Source organism: Aphis gossypii, chromosome X (assembly GCF_020184175.1).
Source record: "Aphis gossypii isolate Hap1 chromosome X, ASM2018417v2, whole genome shotgun sequence".
Taxonomy (NCBI): Eukaryota; Metazoa; Arthropoda; class Insecta; order Hemiptera; family Aphididae; genus Aphis; species Aphis gossypii.
The window spans coordinates 61,269,746-61,290,051 of record NC_065533.1 but is presented as its reverse complement, the minus strand read 5'-3'; the positions used below and the strand labels follow the sequence as shown (position 1 = coordinate 61,290,051).

Here is a 20,306-nt window from a genome sequence, read left to right as displayed (position 1 = left end):
ATTATAATATATTATTTATATTTTTATATATAGATGTTTGGCTATAATGCTATATATATATATGCGCAAGCTAATTACTATATACTTTAATAGGGCGGCTGGAGACAGGTAAATCGTAAACGTGTGCCTATAGGTATGTATATACGTGTATGACGTTTGAGTGCAACAATTCGATTATACCACAAGATGATACTCTTAAAAGACATGCGATATATGCATAGACCCGTATGCAACAGAGTACAAATATATATACATAATATATTATAATATAATAAACATACGTGCCGCGTGGTGTCACGAAGGCGAGAAGCCGTTCTCTTGTCGTGTTTGCAGGAAAACATTATTATTTATCGTGATTTTTATAGTTTAAGGCATATATATTGTATACGCGTGCTAATATATTAATATACATTAATATAATATACTACACACAATATTATATATATATACAATACATATACATGGAGGCTGCAATGCTAGATATTATGCATTTATTACGTGTCATATAAGCCGCTCTAGACTTGTGTTATGGACGTTATGGTGTTTGCGATGAAATATTTATAAATTTTATTTTATTTTTATTTTGAAATAAAAAACGCGTTTAATAATACACATCGCATTTGTATAATAGATATTATAGATACCTGCTACATCGCAAAACGTATATATGTATCGGCGAGAAGTATAATCACTAATCATATTATATTCGCGATGTGTATATTAAAATATATAGGTATCTCAACAATAAATTCACTTAGGGTTTCTGATTTATCGAGACGCGTATATACGGATTCGTAAAGGATATTATGTGAGAAAACTCGTATTTATTTGACTTTTCTAAAAAAATGTATTTTTAGATGCACGTATAATTTACTCGGGACGAACAGCGATTTAAGAAATCGGAGGATATTATTGCATTCATTGTGTGTATAAATCATCTCTGAGCGTATAATAATAATTTAACAACTCGCATTACACACACACACTTGCGCACAGATACACATCGCCCTGTATATTACCATTATGCGAAGGTTTACGCGGATAAAAAACAACAATAATCGGATAAAAAAGTTGATAAAATTAAGTATTTGTCCTTCTGGACGTTTATAATAATAAAGCAAGTTTATAGTAATGCGTTTATGTACTTATATGTACGGGCTACGACCTGCCTACCTACGACGTGTCTACTTCATGATGATAGTACCTATATTCTGCGATTAATCAGTGTACAGATATTTTGGCAGAGAATCGTGAATAGATGTAATAATATTAAATATTATATACGTACTACCGTGTTGGCGAACTTACATATCAATCCACTCGGTATAGGTAATCGGTTTGTATATTATAATATAGTGATGTATTTATATTATATTTTATGCGTCTGCGACATAAATGCTGTAACCAGTTGCAGCGAAGTATTGGTACTTGCAATACAGCCAGTACAATAGTAGGTAATAGGTATAATATACGAATAAAAATAAATTTTGATTTCCTTATTCTACTTATCCTTTATATTGAGCACATTGCAATTGCTATATATAGTTTACTTGCTTGCATAACCATTAATCTGTATTGTTTCCCAACTATATGTCTGTTATGTACCTACCTAAACATAATAATATGTTGCAGTGCATATTACATTAATATCATTATTAGTACTACGTTGTTTATGATATATAAAAAATGTAATACAAGTGCGAAGAATTGTATAATACACCATTATTAATATATTTTATTGGTAGTTTAGTACATTTTTCAAGTCTACTGCACTTATTTACACTGCACAATGCGTGAGAACGTGATTCACATTACATTATTTAGTTTGAATGAACACATGCCACATTTCGTATATTATGTTTAGTATAGCTTATATAAAAGTCTACACGTAAATTTTTTGTTGTACACTTATGTATATAATTTGAATTAGGTATTATTGTCTCTATTGAAAGCCCATTTAAAAAACACGTTCTTATATAGCAGGTGCCAGTTAGTTAATTGTATATAAATAACTTTAAATACTTATTGACAGCAACGCGTATAATATATTAATAAACAAAAATAAAAATAATATATAATATACACAGGTGGTATAAATATTTTGCAAAATTCAAAAAAAAAAATAATAATAATAAAATATAGTATAATGCGTAAAATGAATATAAACGAGTAGACGAGTACTATTATATTTTATTATATAGTACAACTTCAACAATACGTATTGTGTACCAGTTACCATTAATTAATTGTAATTATACAGTTTTATTTCGGTCATCTTTCGGTTATTCTATCAAGTTATATATCTATTATAGTTTAAAAAGACGAATAAGTCAAATGTATTAAAAAAATGAAGGAAAAAATTATTGTAAACTGCATTGATAAAACCTCGAAATCGCAGAATATTTTAAACAAATAATGTAGGTACCTAATACATATTATATATTTAATATAGGTATGTATAATCTATATGACTTAATTCAATTATAGTAGCATAATATAATATTTATTAATTTATTTAATTTTTACAGACATTCTTATTTTTATACACGTTATATTTCTTTATATAATAGATTTTTTCACATTATCATAGTAGGTACTTAAGTATAAAATATTTTGAAAATTCGTTTATGACAAACAATCAGTTATAATAATAATATTACAAAAAATAATTAATATTTAAACTCGCTTTTAACGTTTTATACCTTGCTCGATTCGCTTAGTATAATTATTTATTGTACGCTGTTCCTGTATAACGGAACAGGCACAGTACAGTACAGTATAACCCGTATAAATATTGTATTATTTAAACATTTTAATTACTGCAGTAGACAATTATTCTATGACCGTGATAACTTATATATATATATATATATACCGTGAATTAATTTCTATTATTCCCAGTTTTTAGTCAGCGAGCCGTACGAAACAGTCTATAAGTATAATATTATGTGTGTACTATATAATAAACCTACCTATTATTTATTTATTTATTTTTTACATAGCTCGCTATTTATACGTAGAACATAGCCATGTAAGTATAAGTATCTATACCTTTAATATGCAAATATATTGTCATATGTATGGCCAAGAGTCAACACTTCCTATCGACTTATTAATAATATATTATGGTCAATATAGACATACTTAATATTATTATCTATATACATTTTACGTGCAATGAAAATGCTTTAGTAGGTGTATAAGAACATTAAAATGTACCTATATAGGTACGCTTCGGCATCGTCATCGATTCCAAAGACTATTTTAATCTATTATAGGAACCGGATATATTTTACTATATAAATGTTTATATATAACTACATAAGTAGTAGATGTACCTGGTATGTATAAATTGCATTTACATCGCTGATTATCCGCTCTGGAGAACGCGAGAAAAAAGTTCCGGTCAGTGTTAAAATATATATATATATAGAGGTACTCCGTTATATTATATTATGCGCATCACGGATATTCGTCGATTCTGAATCAACGAGCAATGGATTAACTGACAACTCGTTACACTTGTAGTTGAAAATTGCTCGTGAATTTAGCCATTTAGACACATTAAAAATGTCTTTCAAATAATTTTTTAAATAAATACTTACTTGTCCGTGATAGATCTTCGGGAGTAAGAATTTATGTATCTATAGCCACTTATAGTTAGGCATTATCAGCGGGTTAATTTCTCCCCTTAAATTTCATAGTATAAGGTAAAAATAAGATACCTATCAATATTATTTTTCCACTCGTTAAAAGTTCTTATGTATTCAATATTACAACACATCTTACTTTTGTTTTAAATAAAAAGCACATTGCTTAAGCTTAAGTATTATTTTTGTATACTTATAGAAGTATACAGTTGGTATACATAAATAGCTAGTATTTAAAATATTTATACTATAATATGTAGGTACACTGTACACATAAAATTTTCCTCATTATAATATAGGAATATTACTAACTCAACAAAATTTTACTAATTTTATAATTCTACGGAACTTTAAGAACTGTTTTATGATGTTTTATATTGTATAGATTTATTACACTTAAATTATTTGAGGAGTAGAAGGGAGTCACTTCCTCAGTATCAATACTTTTATAATACACAATATTTAAACAATATTTATTACATTTTTACCCATCAACAACAACAAAAAATATACGTCACTATCTGTAGGTAAATTAAAATAATAATAATATTGTTTGTTGACTATGTTTATGTAACAAAATAATACAAACATCATGAATATTTCCATGATACAGCGATCGATATCATTATAATTTGTTCACATTCAGGTTCATTTTTTTTATACAAAAAAGACCACATTCAAGTTCAATATTTGTAGAAAAAGGAACACGTTCATTTGGTCGATAACAAATTTTATTTTATAAGTGCTATAATAAAAATGTGAAAAGGTATAAAATAATTCTTTTAAAAAAAGTTAAATTATTATTATTATTTTTTTTATGTACCCATGTATACCCATATGCAGGTGTATAGCAAATTTAAATTAATTTTTAATTAATAAAATTAGATACCTAATAAACTATAATAAAATTAAATACCTTTTCTAATTTTACCTAAATTACTAAATGTCTAAATGTAATATATTATGTAATTACTGAAATAAATATCAAATCCATTAAAATTGTTATTAATTTAGTACATAATCGTACAGCCCACAATTTGTTTATATTTATTATTGATATATTACTCGTATATCAAAATACTGTGAAATGTGATCCCTATAACGAATAAAAAAACTTTTTCCCAGAATGAAGAACCACCCTCCTGGAACTTTGGCAATGTCAAATTAAATAAAACATAATATAATATATAAGTATGATGTAAAATATAAAGATGTTGATAGGTATGTAAATTTAAGTTTAAGGGAAACAATGTAAAAGTAGTTCTACTAACATATTTTAGTAATACCATAGAAAAAAGTTTATATTTTTAAATTTAAGTTATAGAGTGCGGGCCTCTCTTTTCTATAGTTGTCAATCAATCATAAAACTATGTAGTATTAAACTATGTTCTATCAACCAATCAATCAATATACGCCTTTATTATATAGGAAATAAAAACATACACCGATAAATTTATAGATTTTATTTATTATCATAAAACTTACTTAATTAATAGATATAAGTATTTATACGTTTTATTATCAGACGTCTGCGTCGTTGAACTGCTTGCACAATCGTATAAAGTATATTTTAAATTTTTAAATCGTAAAAAAATTTCAAACGAGTTAAATGTTGTATACATGTATAATAGTATAAAGTTGTCGATACCACCATGTACATAAAACGTCCATAGAATAACATTATACATGACAATATTAATATATTAAAAAGAAACTTTAAAAAAGATAAATTTGAACGACTTAAAAATTGTTTGTGTTTCTTAGAAACGTGAACAAAATTCACGTTCTGTTTGGTTTAAATACAACTTACAAGTGATAGGCATCCCGCTTACAAGTATCTATACGTGTTGTTCGCAAAATATGAACGTGAAAGCTACCGCCTCTGCGTTTTATCAAAACATTAAATTAATACTGTTAAGTACTAAGCAGGTGATGGAGGAAAGCGTTTTCGGTCCCACGATTCTGAGCACTATACATTAAATTACCATCATACGACGGTTTAAATCTAATTCGGAAATTATACACTCGATAATTAATTATTATACACATCGGTTCACTAATGCGCGTATACATGATATGCACCTATAAGTACACTTAATAAACTATATATGTTATATACGATGTATTAGTAACCTAATCGAACGTTACGTGCACATACAATATATAATAGGTATATACCTACGATAGGTATAATAACGATATTACCGTAGTACAATATTATATCATATAATATATATATATATATATATATATAGGTATGAGTGAACAATAATAATGGCGACGACTACATCGATTAAATACGAAATTGTTTGAGTTAATGAAATGACCGCGATTTGTGAGCCCACTGAAGGTACCTATACTGCCTATAATACATATAATAGCAAAGGTATTATACACACGTATATTACTTGTATAGATTATATAGCAGCGATTATTGTGACAATATTATTATCTGCACGGTCGAAGCGGATAATATCTGTACTTCAATGTATCGATACGTAAAATAATATAATCCAGACAGAATCCGCGTGATGATTAGTTATTAATTATTATTAGTTTATTACAACTGTAAGTTGAAAGTGCTTGTAACGACTGTGTATAGAAACCGTGTTTTACGCGTTTGTTGCCATCGCGGATTTTACGCAGATCTTGTTTTCTGTTTATCTCAACAAACCACGGACAGGTCCAAACTTTCAGACATAATATATTTTGTTGATGAATTCACGGGAACAATAATTGACGGAGAGGAATAAGAGGACTATAAAGAAGGATGGCGAGCAGGAAACGCCAGATTATCTATATATACCTATACGTAATCTTATCGTCCGATTAAAGTACCGAGTTTTGACACTTATAATAAAATTACTAATTATTATAATATATTCTTAAAACTGTTGTTGTTATTATTATAACTACTATTATAAGAAGTAATTTTACGACATCGCAAAACAGTGTCGTATGTTCAATGTTGTACAAAAAATCAAACGTTTAGTCAACAATATTATTATTTGTAATTTATTACTGAGCACTATTCTTACTAGGGCTGTACACTTCTAATGCCTACTTAGTATGTATTACTACATATTATTGTATTAGTACATATGTTAGTATGTATTGCTTTTATACTAAGTATGTATGCATCGCTTAGATATGCTGCCTAATAGAAATCAAGAAATAGGCACTTAAAAGTTGAAATACATACTCTAAAAATATGTATTTAATGTTCATTATTTGAAAAATAGATATGTAAAATAAAACATTAAAAATAAAAATGATATTTTGTAATAATTAATTAAATGTTAACTTTAAAAATGAATTTCTTTCTTCGTATTTTTCGTGGAATACATGACGACGATGTAACGAAAATATTTCGTAGGAGCGCACGATAATCTCTTGACAAATTATGTCGGACAACTAAAGTTAATTTCCTACACGTGTCCGAGTATAATATACGTAGCACGGTGGTTTTATCATATCATCTCTGCAATCATGAAATTATTATTTTTTATACTGACATTTTTGAAAATGTAATTTTATTTGTCTAAACTCATTCGACATTATCTTTGCTTCGTCAAGAAATTGCAAAATATCTTCTTAATTTTTTTTATTATTATAAAGATAAGGCACTCAAATAGGTAAAATGCAAAAATATGCAAAAATATACAAAATAAAATTTTAAATATATCTTCTTAGTATTATGAAACATATTTATAGATCACTCATAATATTGCGTTCTCCGACTTTCCTAAACAAATATTAATAGAAATCTTCAGTCCTTTCATCACATATAAAAATAAAACATAATATACATAATAGATATATCAGAATATCATAAAATTTTTAAATGTTATGTTACGTTATCAATTTCCATCGTCGGTTTACAATAGGATAGATCATTTCTAAATAATAAATGAGAAATAACAAAAAATGTATTATGATTTTCAACTCTATAATTATCCTTATGCGGATTTTTTCACGTATAATTTAGCCATATAATATCTTCCATATATTATGTTCCTAATATCCCTAATATAGCTAATATAGATCAATAATGTAGTTTATAATAAACTGACCCGTCGGTGAAATGTACATAAGCCATTGGGAGAATCAATAAAATATTTTGCTGTTGACTGTAGTCTGTGGGTTGTGATATTCGGTCATATTTCTTATTTCGGTATAGTTAATGCTTATATAGTGGTTATAAAATAACCATTATTTTTAACGATTTTATTTCATAAGATAAATTATCACAAACTTTTTAAAATAAACCAAACATTAGTTATCAAGTATATGAAATTTAAATACGAAAAAAATTACATTTTTAACAATTTTGGAAGGGGAATGATGAAATATTTAGAGGGCTTAGCCTTAGCCCCATCTTCCTTCATTCTCGTCTATGCATATAGGGCACACCTATGAAATGCAACAATATTATGGAGCTTTAATTGTTGACGAATAATAAACATAAATATTATTTCCACCATTTTCACGAAAAAGCACATCATTTGGAAATAATTGCACATTTATTTGAAATATTTTTTACATACGTCAATGATTTTATAAATAATAGTAATAATTTAAAGAGTTTGAATTCCTTCAAGTGACGACTGACGAGCCCTGATTATGATCTTGATTTTTCAACTGACAACAATAAATCAGTCTTCAATTGAATAACTCTATACGGTTCTATAGTTGTTACCATTTCAAGGATACGTGTTTGGAAGTATAATTTCCTTCGGTAAAGTATACTAAAGTAATTTTTATATAATGTGTTATGCTCTTATTGTTTAGTATTACCTGTGTTATTAAGTATACTATTATCGAATCAATAATATAGGTATAATTGGTTGGCTGTGTCCATTTCCATTCATTCAGTTCACGCCACTCACGGTATTATTTAAAATAATGTTTGATCTTTTGGACTACGATAATTCATCTGTACATTAATACGATATAGATAAGTATATATGGCTATAATATGCTGTACAGTGCTCTTTTAGACTGCTACTGCATAATTTGTAATTCAAAACATTCTTTTATCTCATTTTATTTTTTATTGTTAACTAAAAATCATCTTCAAAGGCTTTTACGTTTATATTTTGACAGGGGTTTGGATTTTTTCATAACAATCGTTCTACAGTAGCCTTACACGATATAATATAATATAATAATATGTATAACACCCGAATACTCATCAAACACATTATTGTAATGTAATGATGATACGGTCGCGTACAAACATATGCATATAATAACAATAACATAATATAACCGACATACATCGTCGATACACGCGTCACTGGTCACATGCACTCACATATATAATAATAATATGATGTCTACCTACCTATCTAATTATTATTATTATAGACGACAAAAAAAAACGTGTTTAATATTATTGTTATATTAATAAAATTTAAAGATATAGAAAAAGAAATGATAATAATAATTACCGGTTCCCGGTGTATTATTGTGTAAAGGTATAAGAGGTGCAGCATCGTTACGGGATGAAAAGATCAGAGGGATGGGGAGGGAGTCGTTAACAATGATAAATGTAACGTGTAAAAAAAAATTAAAATATCTATTATAATTGTCTCCTCTACATATCATACCATTACAGAAACAATATGTGTAGGGTGTGTCCTTAATCGCGTGTGCGTGTGTGATTGTCCGTCTCGCATGGTCTATATAATATGACTATAATAAACTATTATAATACAATAATATATATGTGTATAATATACGTATTGTACACTACTGGTTACTGCTGTACCCTTCGGCGGCGTCGGAGGTCCTCGTGAAAAAGAATAAAACGTCGGACTCCGTTTATATACCTACTCTACGTAATAATGTGAACGGATAGGAAATAATAATAAATAATTAAATAACAAGTGTCCCGCATTCTTGCGCGGTATTCAAACGCTAAAAAGAGGAGGAGGACCGAGGACGACGACAATAATAATAATAATAATAAAAAAAGTGGACGGCGGCGGCGGTCGTCGAACGGAAAAACGCGCTCGCATTGTGCAATATTATTGTTGTCATATTATTATTGAGCTTTACAAGTTTAGAATCCTCGCGAACGGCTCGAACGCACCGACGGCGATAGATCCCCGGACGGGCTTGACTCGCGTTCATAATATTTACTATTATTTTATTATGATATATTATATTATATCGTATGTAGTACGCGTTTCAGCGTTTGTATTTTTGCATTATTATATTATAATAATATGTGTAATATTATGTACGTCGTGTCGAATAGACGATATTATTATTATTACGATAAATCGAGTTTATCGACCGAACGCACACGGCGTGTGCCAGAGTGTGTGTGTACGAGCCGTACACGGGTTAGTGCACGATGTACGTAGTAATGTGTGCTCGGCGTAGTATTAGTGTATTACACACAATAAAGTAGGCACATATACTAAGTAGGTACCTCTTCTACCTATTCGTTCATCGCTGGCCTTTACTATTATTATCATCATCCATCACGGCGAGCAATAACACAATAATATTATATTGTTTTACCCGTACGTCGATCGCTACAATATTCGTTCTTATACATGTTAATAATATCATATAGATAGTGTGTATGCGCATCCGTTATAATATTATGGTTTTTTATTTTTATTTTTTTTTTTATGTGACGTGTGAATAATGTTATAATATTTTTTACTACGATCGGTGTATAAGTATTATAATATTATGTGGCTAGCGACGAGCGTGTCATCGCCACTGCCCGAGTGAAAAAAAAAACAATAGTGCCCGCGACCTGCAGTCGCTGCTGCAGTGACGACGGCCTACAACGGCCGAACTAACACCGCATACAACTCTCTCTGCACGGTGCACAACAAATGTAATTTAATGATTTACATATTTTGTTGTTGTCTGTTATAACGATACCTACACACAATATTAATATCGTTCAAATTTTTCAATTTTTTGCTATTACCACTATATGCGGACTACCGCCGACGAGTGTGGTGTGCGAATATTGTAACACGACTACGGCTGTAGCGGTGCCTACGTGTAGAGCAGCAGGACGTGGGTCGGGGGAAAGGCGTCTATATTAAATGTATTATTACACAGTATATTGTATATTATAATATATATACACCTCCTAATAAAAATAATAATATGCGTTACCGACTAAAAAACGCGAAACACGCGAGAATATTGTATTATATGTGTATACTGTACCTACTATATATATATTAGGTACCTATATATAATATTGTGTCGGTGCGCGGGGGGAAAACCTGGTCGGAGGAAAACAATCGGATAAAAATCGTATCGATCGGACGGCGACGCGCGACGGCGTGAGGGGGAAACGCGAAATAAAAAAATGTATATAATAATTGTATAATTGTAAAAAAAAAAAATAATAAATAAATAACCACCGCCGCGGGCGGGAGACCCCGCGTATTATTTCATAGTCGTTGACCGGACGTCTTGCGACGATCAGAAGCGGAATACTGGCGAGTGGCGGTGGCGGTAGTCGTCGGAGTACCTATATAAACGACGGGCCGTGTACGCGGCGGTACGACGTCTTTTTTCATCCTATAAAATAAATAATAATAATAATAATATATTAAATAGGTTACGCACAATCAGCCGTCAGCCGTCAGCTGCCACCCGCCGCCACCGTCCCTATATTTTATACGAGTGCCCGCGCGTTTTAAAAAACCGTAGAAAAGGAACACGCTATACTCTTCGGCCGTCGTCGTCTGCGCCGTAGTCGGCGGGTCTTTGTCTCCTCGAGACTGTGACGTCGACCGACGACGGCCCTCTTCTCTCGAAATAATACAATAACAATCGCACTGCACCACGACGTTATATACGTATCGTGGAATATTAATAATATTTTTAGCAGTCGCCCGAAGACGATAATCGTCGAAATCTTTTCCAATACAAATAAATCGTTTATCGTTCGACAATAATATTATTATCGTCATCTGGCGCCCAGGCGGGTCGAAACGAATCCTTTTCTGAACCCCAACACAACCCGATTGTAGAGACCCGCCCGGGCGCGTTTCCGCGAATTCGAGACCATGTGTGGTAATAAGACGCAAAATGTGCGTCGGCGGCCCTTTTACGAGAAAATGCCACACACGCACGTCATGTGGCGTGCCTCGGCGGCGGCGGCGATGGCTGACGGGGCCGTCCCTCGTCGTTAAGGGATCGAACGAGCCGCCACGCCGCCGCGACCCGCTCGGCGTTTGTTGCGCGCGGCTCGTGGCGAGTCCGTGTGGCGTGCGTACACCGCGCTACCTCGCCACCGCCCCGCCGCCAATCGTGTACGACTGCACACACGGTCGGACGGCGGCGAGTGGATTGACCCCCGCCCCCGCAACGCTGCCGATGGGTCGGCGGCGTAGGGGACGCCGCCGCCGCCGCCGACGACGACGGCGACGGCGACGACGACCGATCGCCGCGACCGGCCGAATATTACCGTGCGCGCGACCGTGACAACGGTGTCGGTGCCGCACTGTTGAAGTGGGTTCACTACCACCACCACCGCTACCACTGTCGTCGCGCCGCCGAGCTCCGACTCCCGAGTGTATTGCACCGAAGAACAATTATTATTGTTAACACTATTATTTTTTTTTCCTTTTTTTTTTTTTTATTTTAGTTATTATTATTATTCTTCCACCGTCGTCTTGTTCGTGATGTTCACTGGCCACTGCACGGCTGCAGATCACACCGCGCGGTGACAACAACGATAATTTCCGACTAACATTATCGGCTGTGTTCTTTTCTACTTTTCTCTTCCGCCTATCGTAACAATAATACAATTCAGAGGGATTCTTTCTTCCGATCCGTGTGACTGCAATATTATCGGTACCATGATAAGTCGGAGCGCGTGACTCGTCGCCGTCTATACATCACCGCGTTTGGTCAGTGGACGACGAGCGCCCAAGTTGAATCGTCGTTGTCGTCGTCGTCATCGGACAACAAGTGCGCTTTTCAATAATAATAAGTCGTCTTTGAAAGTTTAACTTCATTTTTTTTCTATTTCTGTTTTTTTTTTTTTTTTTTTGTATTAACTTTCGATACGGAACTCGTGCTTCAATACCCATTTACATTACGCTTACGTATAGTTAATCGTATATACGTAAATACTTTGTGTGCCTGTATGTATATCGTACATAATATTAAGACCACTGCAACGATGCGGACGGGAAACGTCGTCGATGCCGAAATTATGCCGTCGACCAGCTGCAGGACTGCCTAAATGCGTGTGTTCAGGTACTACGTGACCCCCGAACAGCTATGAGTATCACGGTCACCACCATTAATCCCGTATCGACAATTAAAGAGATGCCTTTGTCTCGGAATCGGCCTCACATATTGCTATCTAACAACAATGGCACGTCGAGTACGTCCAATGATTCGTGTATTTCGCAGTCGGACTGTGGTAGCGATCATCTGCCGTCATTACTCAAGTACTCGCAAATTCTTGAGAAATCTAACGCTGCTGCTGTCGCCAACAAATTGGCGAAAAAGTGTTCAAAACCATCAAACCTCGAAATAATAGTTGACAAGACGGCGAGCAACATAGATTTGTATGTAGAAAATAAGGACGCCCTTTACGGCGTTGGAAAATCAGCTACCTCTTGTCTTCAGCCTATCACCAAGCACGACGATTTGAGCGGTTCACCAAATTCAAAGGTTGCGTCATTGAATAAACCGAAAAAGAAAGGCTTCACACCCGACTATGTCTGTAGTAAATACAGCAGTAGTTTGAGCAAATTTGAAAAAATAGAAATATTTGGTTTCCCAGAGGTATATTTTTTTGGCATTGAAGCAGACAAGAAGCAACGACCTTTTAACGGAACACAATCTTTGTTTGACAATGATCAAGGTGGATATGTATTCGTTCCTCATGACCATGTGGGTTATCGTTATGAGTTGCTCAAAGTAATTGGCAAAGGCAGTTTTGGTCAAGTAGTCAAAGCGTATGACCACAAGCTTAATGAACACGTTGCACTCAAGATTGTCAGAAATGAGAAGCGGTTTTATCGACAAGCCCAAGAAGAAATCAGAATATTAGAACATTTGCGCAAACAGGATATTCACAATTTAATGAACATTATTCATATGTTTGATAGTTTTACATTCAGAAAACATATGTGTATTACTTTTGAACTCTTATCCATCAATTTATATGAACTTATCAAGAAAAATAAATATCAAGGGTTCAGTCTTCAGTTAGTACGAAAATTTAGCCATTCACTACTTGTATGCCTTGATGCTTTATACCGTAACAAAATAATTCACTGTGATATGAAACCAGAAAATGTTCTCTTGAAACAGCATGGCCGAAGTGGGATCAAGGTAAATACCCAATAAGTGTTAATATATTTAATAATGTTAATTAGATATTTTATGCTATTTTTTCCAATCATTATTATTTAAATCAGTATACCTATTGAACTAATCAGTTTTAGGATATTCTAATGAATATTAAATATTACTACTATTCACATTTAATTTCTAGTAATTTAAAAAAAAAAAATCTTAATTAATTGGTAGATTCAATTTGTTTTCCAGTTGAAATTTTAGATTTAGTAATACATACTATTATATAGGCAGTATCTTTATATATGATAAATAGAGGATTATTATTTTGATTTTAATTATATATTTAAAATCATACATGTAAAATAAATGAATCACTGAATAAGTTTTAATTTAAGTTATATAATCATGGAAATTTAACATTATGTCTTAGTACTACTCACTGTTCTTTGGCTTATTTATTTATAAACTATGAGTCATATACATATACATACTTTTTATCATTATATTATAGACTATAATCACATTCAGAAATGCTAATTATTATTCATAAGTATATATATTTATATTTGATACTTACTAGAAGCATAAAGAATACATATAAAAGAAATAAATAAAACAAATTAATTTTTATAACTAATAATTTAACTGTGGCAAGTACTTTTATATTTCTGAACTTAAAATTACATTTTTTTATAAGTTAGTATAGTTTTATTTTAACTAGGTTTTGTAATAGGTTTCTATTTTTAAAACGTTAAAAATATTGAAGATAATAATATGGTTTAAATTTAAAAATTCTAGGTAGTTTAGTGCACATTTTGTATAATATAACTTAATACTATACATTTTGTGTATTAAAGTACTTTACAATTAACAAATCAATGTTCTTTTATCTTCAATAGCTAAGAGTTAAGTAGGTACCTACACTTATTATTAAGTATTATTTGTTTTCTCTCTTTAACTAGTGAACAACAAATAAATTTGTGTTCAACAGAACCATTAGTTTTAATATTAGAGAAAAATATCTATTATCTAACTTAAAGTAAGGTTAACTTACGGCAAGTTATAAGTATATGAAATATTATAATTTATAATTACTAGTATGTTGCAGAAAAAATGAAATATTTAAAAAAAATCCAATGTATGAAACACAATTAATATTATTAATTTAATTTTAATTGTAGGTCAATTTTCTCTCAAATATTAAAGCTAACAATACAAGATTAGTTCTACTAAACTTAAATTTGCTATATTGTGCTTAGGTCAGAGAAAGAAAACAAATTGTGAGCTAACATCATCTTAAAAACTATTTTAAAATTAAATTGACAATTATGTATTATTTATTTTGTAGTTCTTTTAACTTCTTTAGTATTTATAAAAGATAAATATATGATGTAATTTATACATTCAATGTAATAACTTATTTAAGTTATTACTATAATATCAGTAAGAATTAAAATTGTTCGAGTTTTTAAATAATTGAGGACTATAATATTGTAATAATTTTTTTACTAATTAATTTGTTCTTAATTTAAATGGGAAAAGTTACTTTTCATCTTTTACATAATACTTCTTAAGTAAATATTAATTATTTATAAAGCTTACTTATATTTTTAGTTGTATAAAGCACTAATATTTTCATATACCTATCTATTGAGTGTAATTCATGAACTTAAATAATTATAACTATTTATTACTAATAATGCCTTATAATAGTGGGTATTTCATATTGATTTTAAAATTGATTTCATAATTAAAAGCCATCAGAATTAATTTATTACTTATTTTATGCACAAAATATTTAAACTAAGTTTTTACCTGTTTATAAATGAGAAATTAAAAATATTTCAATATGTAGTACATTATTGAATATTTTTGTTTAAAAAAAAAAATTTAACTTAAAATAATTGTTCAATACCTAGAGATGTGCAAATAATTTTTATTTTACTTTGAAATTTCAAATGCACATAAGGTACTTTAGTTCAGTCAGAGAATGTAAATTTTGGATATGTAGATCATAATTTTATTATGAGTATAAGTTGGTAAATAGTACTTTGTACTGTCTATTGTTTGATTTGCTCATCGTGGGCACGATATGGTGAAAATAAATTTGGTAATAAATTTTAATAGATGATTTGTTATTAGATTACTCAAGAATTCAGATCAAACTTGTGCGATCTCAATTGCGATTGCTATCTGTAAGAGTTTAGTAATATTTTAACGTTTAACACTATTCTTACACAAATACACAATAAACAATTTTAAAACCACAAAATAAAAATGTAGGGTTTTTTCCTACTTATGTTGGTCTATATGGTGATAAATACAGTATCTAACATTAATAAAAATGTATAAAGATAATAATCAAATTACAAAAGAGTGTAAAATGAAAAAATATTAACTGTTTTTACAAGTTGAAAAAAATACCTAATGAAATAGTTAGTATATTCAATGTTTTTTTTTCAAAATCCACTTCCCATGATTTCTTATTTTAATCCTACATAATTTATCAACTGATTATAATATATCTATTATTAATTTATTTTTGTTTAAAATCTACTATCGTAATTATATTAATTATAATCATGTAAAATATATACATTTTTTCTGCCTATAATATTACAAAGTGTCCTATTACTATATGAGACACATTTAAATAATAAATTTATCATACCTAGTTACCGAGTTATTACTTTGATTTGCAAAAACTGAATTAAATTTTTGTTATAGTAGGTATCTACAACTTGTGTATAATATTTATTTTTTCATAAAATTTAATGTTATGTATTTTAAATGTTTCATTTTAATAAATTACCATCTTTTTTATATTTTTATCAGTATTATTACAATATAAATTTGTTTTCAGGTCATTGATTTTGGTTCAAGCTGTTTTGAACATCAGAGGGTGTATACATACATCCAAAGTCGCTTTTATCGAGCACCTGAAGTAATCCTGGGTGCAAAATATGGACTTCCAATTGATATGTGGAGCTTAGGTTGCATTCTTGTTGAACTATTTACCGGTTTCCCATTATTTCCAGGTGAAGATGAAACTGATCAATTGGCTTGTATTATTGAACTTTTAGGAATGCCTCCTAAAAAGCTTTTAGATGCTTCAAAGCGTTCTAATTACTTCATAAGCTCTAGAGGGTATCCAAGATATTGCTCTCAGACCACATTACCTGATGGCTCAACCATTCTCAAAGGAAGTATATCACGGAAGGGTAAAGCTCGAGGACCACCCGAATCTAAAGACTTATCAAAAGCGCTCAAAGGCTGTGATGATCCACTGTTCTTAGATTTTATTACTCAGTGTTTGGAATGGGACCCTGAGCGCCGTATCACACCTGCTATGGCGCTAAGGCACAGTTGGTTACGTCGTAGACTTCCTCGCCCACCAGCCGCTGAACATCAACATTATTCACAAGAAAGTACTCCTACTAGTTTACGGGTAAAATTATCTGAATCAAATCATCATCAAACATTGCCCATGCATTCCAGGAACTCTCAGATATCGGGTAAATTACCCCAAATCACATCTACATGTATTATGTAAGAATTATCCTTAAAAAATATATTTTACTATGGTTGTAATTCCTGAATGAAGATGATTAAATTTAGATGAGTAGATAGATTTATTGAAGATCTAAACCTTGTGAATTATTTGTTAAAAAGTAGGTATTTACCGATTTTAGGATCTCTAGATCGGCATAATGTTATGTTTGTCTCAATTATATTTTAAGATTTTTTTTTTATACTCCAATAATTTTGAACTCAGACAAATATATGTAATTTTAGAAAAATGTATAATTTTTTTTTTTGTGTGTACAAATTTGAAATTTAGCCAATTATATTTTAAGTTCTGTAACTCGTAATAATTGTTTGATACAAAAATTGACTATTACATACTTGATTGTATTTAAATCTTAGATTATATTTATAAGTTGTATTATAAAAATATACCCCGTATAAAAAAAAAATTGTTTAAAATGTAATACATTTTTATCTTTTCCTACTATTCTTTGTTTATATAAAATTTAAACTGATAAACTATATATATAAACAATAAACGTAATTGTTTATAAAATGTGATCCAAATGTTAATCAAATGTCAGATGTCTATCATATAAATTATAATAAATAGTTATAAAATGTATTTCCATTCACAAAATCTGTACAACTTTTGCAATACGTGTGTGTTCATTTTTTATTTTATTTTATAAATTTTTAGAATATTTTATTGTATTAGTTTTAATCATTATTTATTAGCAGATTACTTCAAAAATGATGTTCAATTTTGAATTTTCATTAATTTATAATATTGAATGCGCTGAATAAAATAATTTAAAAAATGTACTCAAATTGACTATTAAGATAAGTTTAAATTATCATTTTTAATTTATTTATTAATATTACTATTAATGAGTAGTTACTTATTGATGTAATATCAAATCATCATAAATCATAATGTAGTCATTTTTTAAATGATGACAATGTTTTTACTTAATCTATTTAATATGTATTTTAATCTCTTTTATATTACATGACATGTGATAAAATCTTGAGTCTACTATTCGAATTATTGGATAACTCAAAGTTGAAGTAGACAAAGAGAAAACAATTATTATTTATAATTATTATTAATTCACATTAAAAACAAAAATGTCAGATTTCAAGAATTTAATCTTAATCGATTTTGATTAGCGATTATAGTTAAGATATTACATAACATAATTAAAATTTAAGTTCATTATAGTTAAGCCTATAATAATTATAATTTTAATAAGCAAGAATTTAGAAGTTTGTCGTAAGCTTTTTGTTTCCATTATTGTATATACTTTACGTTTCTAACGACTGATATTTATGTAAATAAATACATAGATAAAATATCTTTTAAGTTCAACTGCGGTCTCAACATTTTATTTAACAACCAAAATAAATATAATTACATTTACAATTGGAAGTTATTTGCCATGATTCAATGTACCCCAGTCGATCAGGGGTCAGCAACCTGCAGTCTGTATAAAAATTGTATGTGGCCCACATTACAATTTATAATTAGTATAAAAATATGGAATACCATATTATGTTAATTGAAAAAAAATTTAACCGTAAATAAAATAAGGTTTATGGACCATGAACATTTTTTTTTGGCCCTAGTCACCTAAAAGGTTGCTGACCCCTGCAATAGATCAATAGAACCTTAGTGCTATAAGCCATATGATTCTATATTGAATCTGTATTATTAAAATAAAACACTATTATATTATAACACAGTGGTTCTTAACCGGTGTTCCGTGGACTTAATATAAGTGTTCGACAAAATTTTAAAATCAGTGAAAAAAAATTTATTTAGTATTTCTATTTTCATTCTCTTAACATTTTGACTTTTAAAACAAAACACAATGATATAAGTCAGACGTTTTACTAATATATTTGCAAACTGTTTTATGCTATACATTTATTGTTTAATATATTAAACAATTAAAAAATAAATATAATTACTGTTTTATTTTACGGCTGTGTTCCGTGAAAACCTCATAAAATGTTAAGTGTTCCATCATTCAAAAAAGGTTAAGAACCACTGTTATAACAATATGAAAACATCGAAGAAGGTATTTTGTATGGATATTTGTTTAAAAAATTATGCGTTTATAACTTATTATTACATATCTGTTATACAACTGTGACATAAATTTTATGATTCAATGTATCATACATACTTTCTTATTTATGTAGATAAATCATTAGAATACAAAACAATTGATTATTTATTTATTTTACATTTAGCTAAATAGTTAACACTAAATAATAATAATACTTAATGTGTTAATGAACAATGTTAATTTATTTTAAAATCATTTAGAAATTTAATGTGATGATACAAACAGATGAAATTAATTTTTTTTTTTTAAACAAACGTTACGTTTTAATTCAATTATTTATATGTATACTTATTTAAATTTTCAAGCATTAGGTAGTTATAAAAGTTGAACATTTTATGAATTTTAACAACCAAATTGTTTGCAAATTTTTCGGGTCTATGACGTATTTTTAATATTTGTAACAACTATAATTACATATTATGTCTTGTGAAGAACTATGTATTAAATTTTCAAAAATGTTGATCCACTGAAAAATTTTATATTAACTTTTAAAGAAAAACAATAAAGAATTGAAAATAACTGTAAATAGCTCAAAAAGAGTCAAAATATTTTGAATATTTTATCATGTATAATGTATAATATATGCTAATATGAATATGAATCTTTGGTGAAAATAGTATTTAAGGTTATTAATTGTTTTTGAGGTAGGTATTTAAAAAAAAAAACAATATGTTGGTTAAAC

The 20,306-nt window shown here is 29.6% G+C and overlaps 1 protein-coding gene across 1 annotated transcript; it reads left to right on the top strand.

The window, feature by feature from the left end:
• Positions 1-12,124: 12,124 nt before the first annotated feature.
• LOC114124189 (dual specificity tyrosine-phosphorylation-regulated kinase 2-like) lies at positions 12,125-19,721 on the top strand. The gene is made up of 2 exons (XM_050206044.1): positions 12,125-13,994; positions 16,825-19,721. Exons 1-2 carry the CDS (start codon positions 12,930-12,932, stop codon positions 17,512-17,514), a joined length of 1,755 nt encoding a protein of 584 aa, XP_050062001.1. The 5' UTR covers positions 12,125-12,929; the 3' UTR covers positions 17,515-19,721.
• The last annotated feature ends 585 nt before the right edge of the window (positions 19,722-20,306 follow it).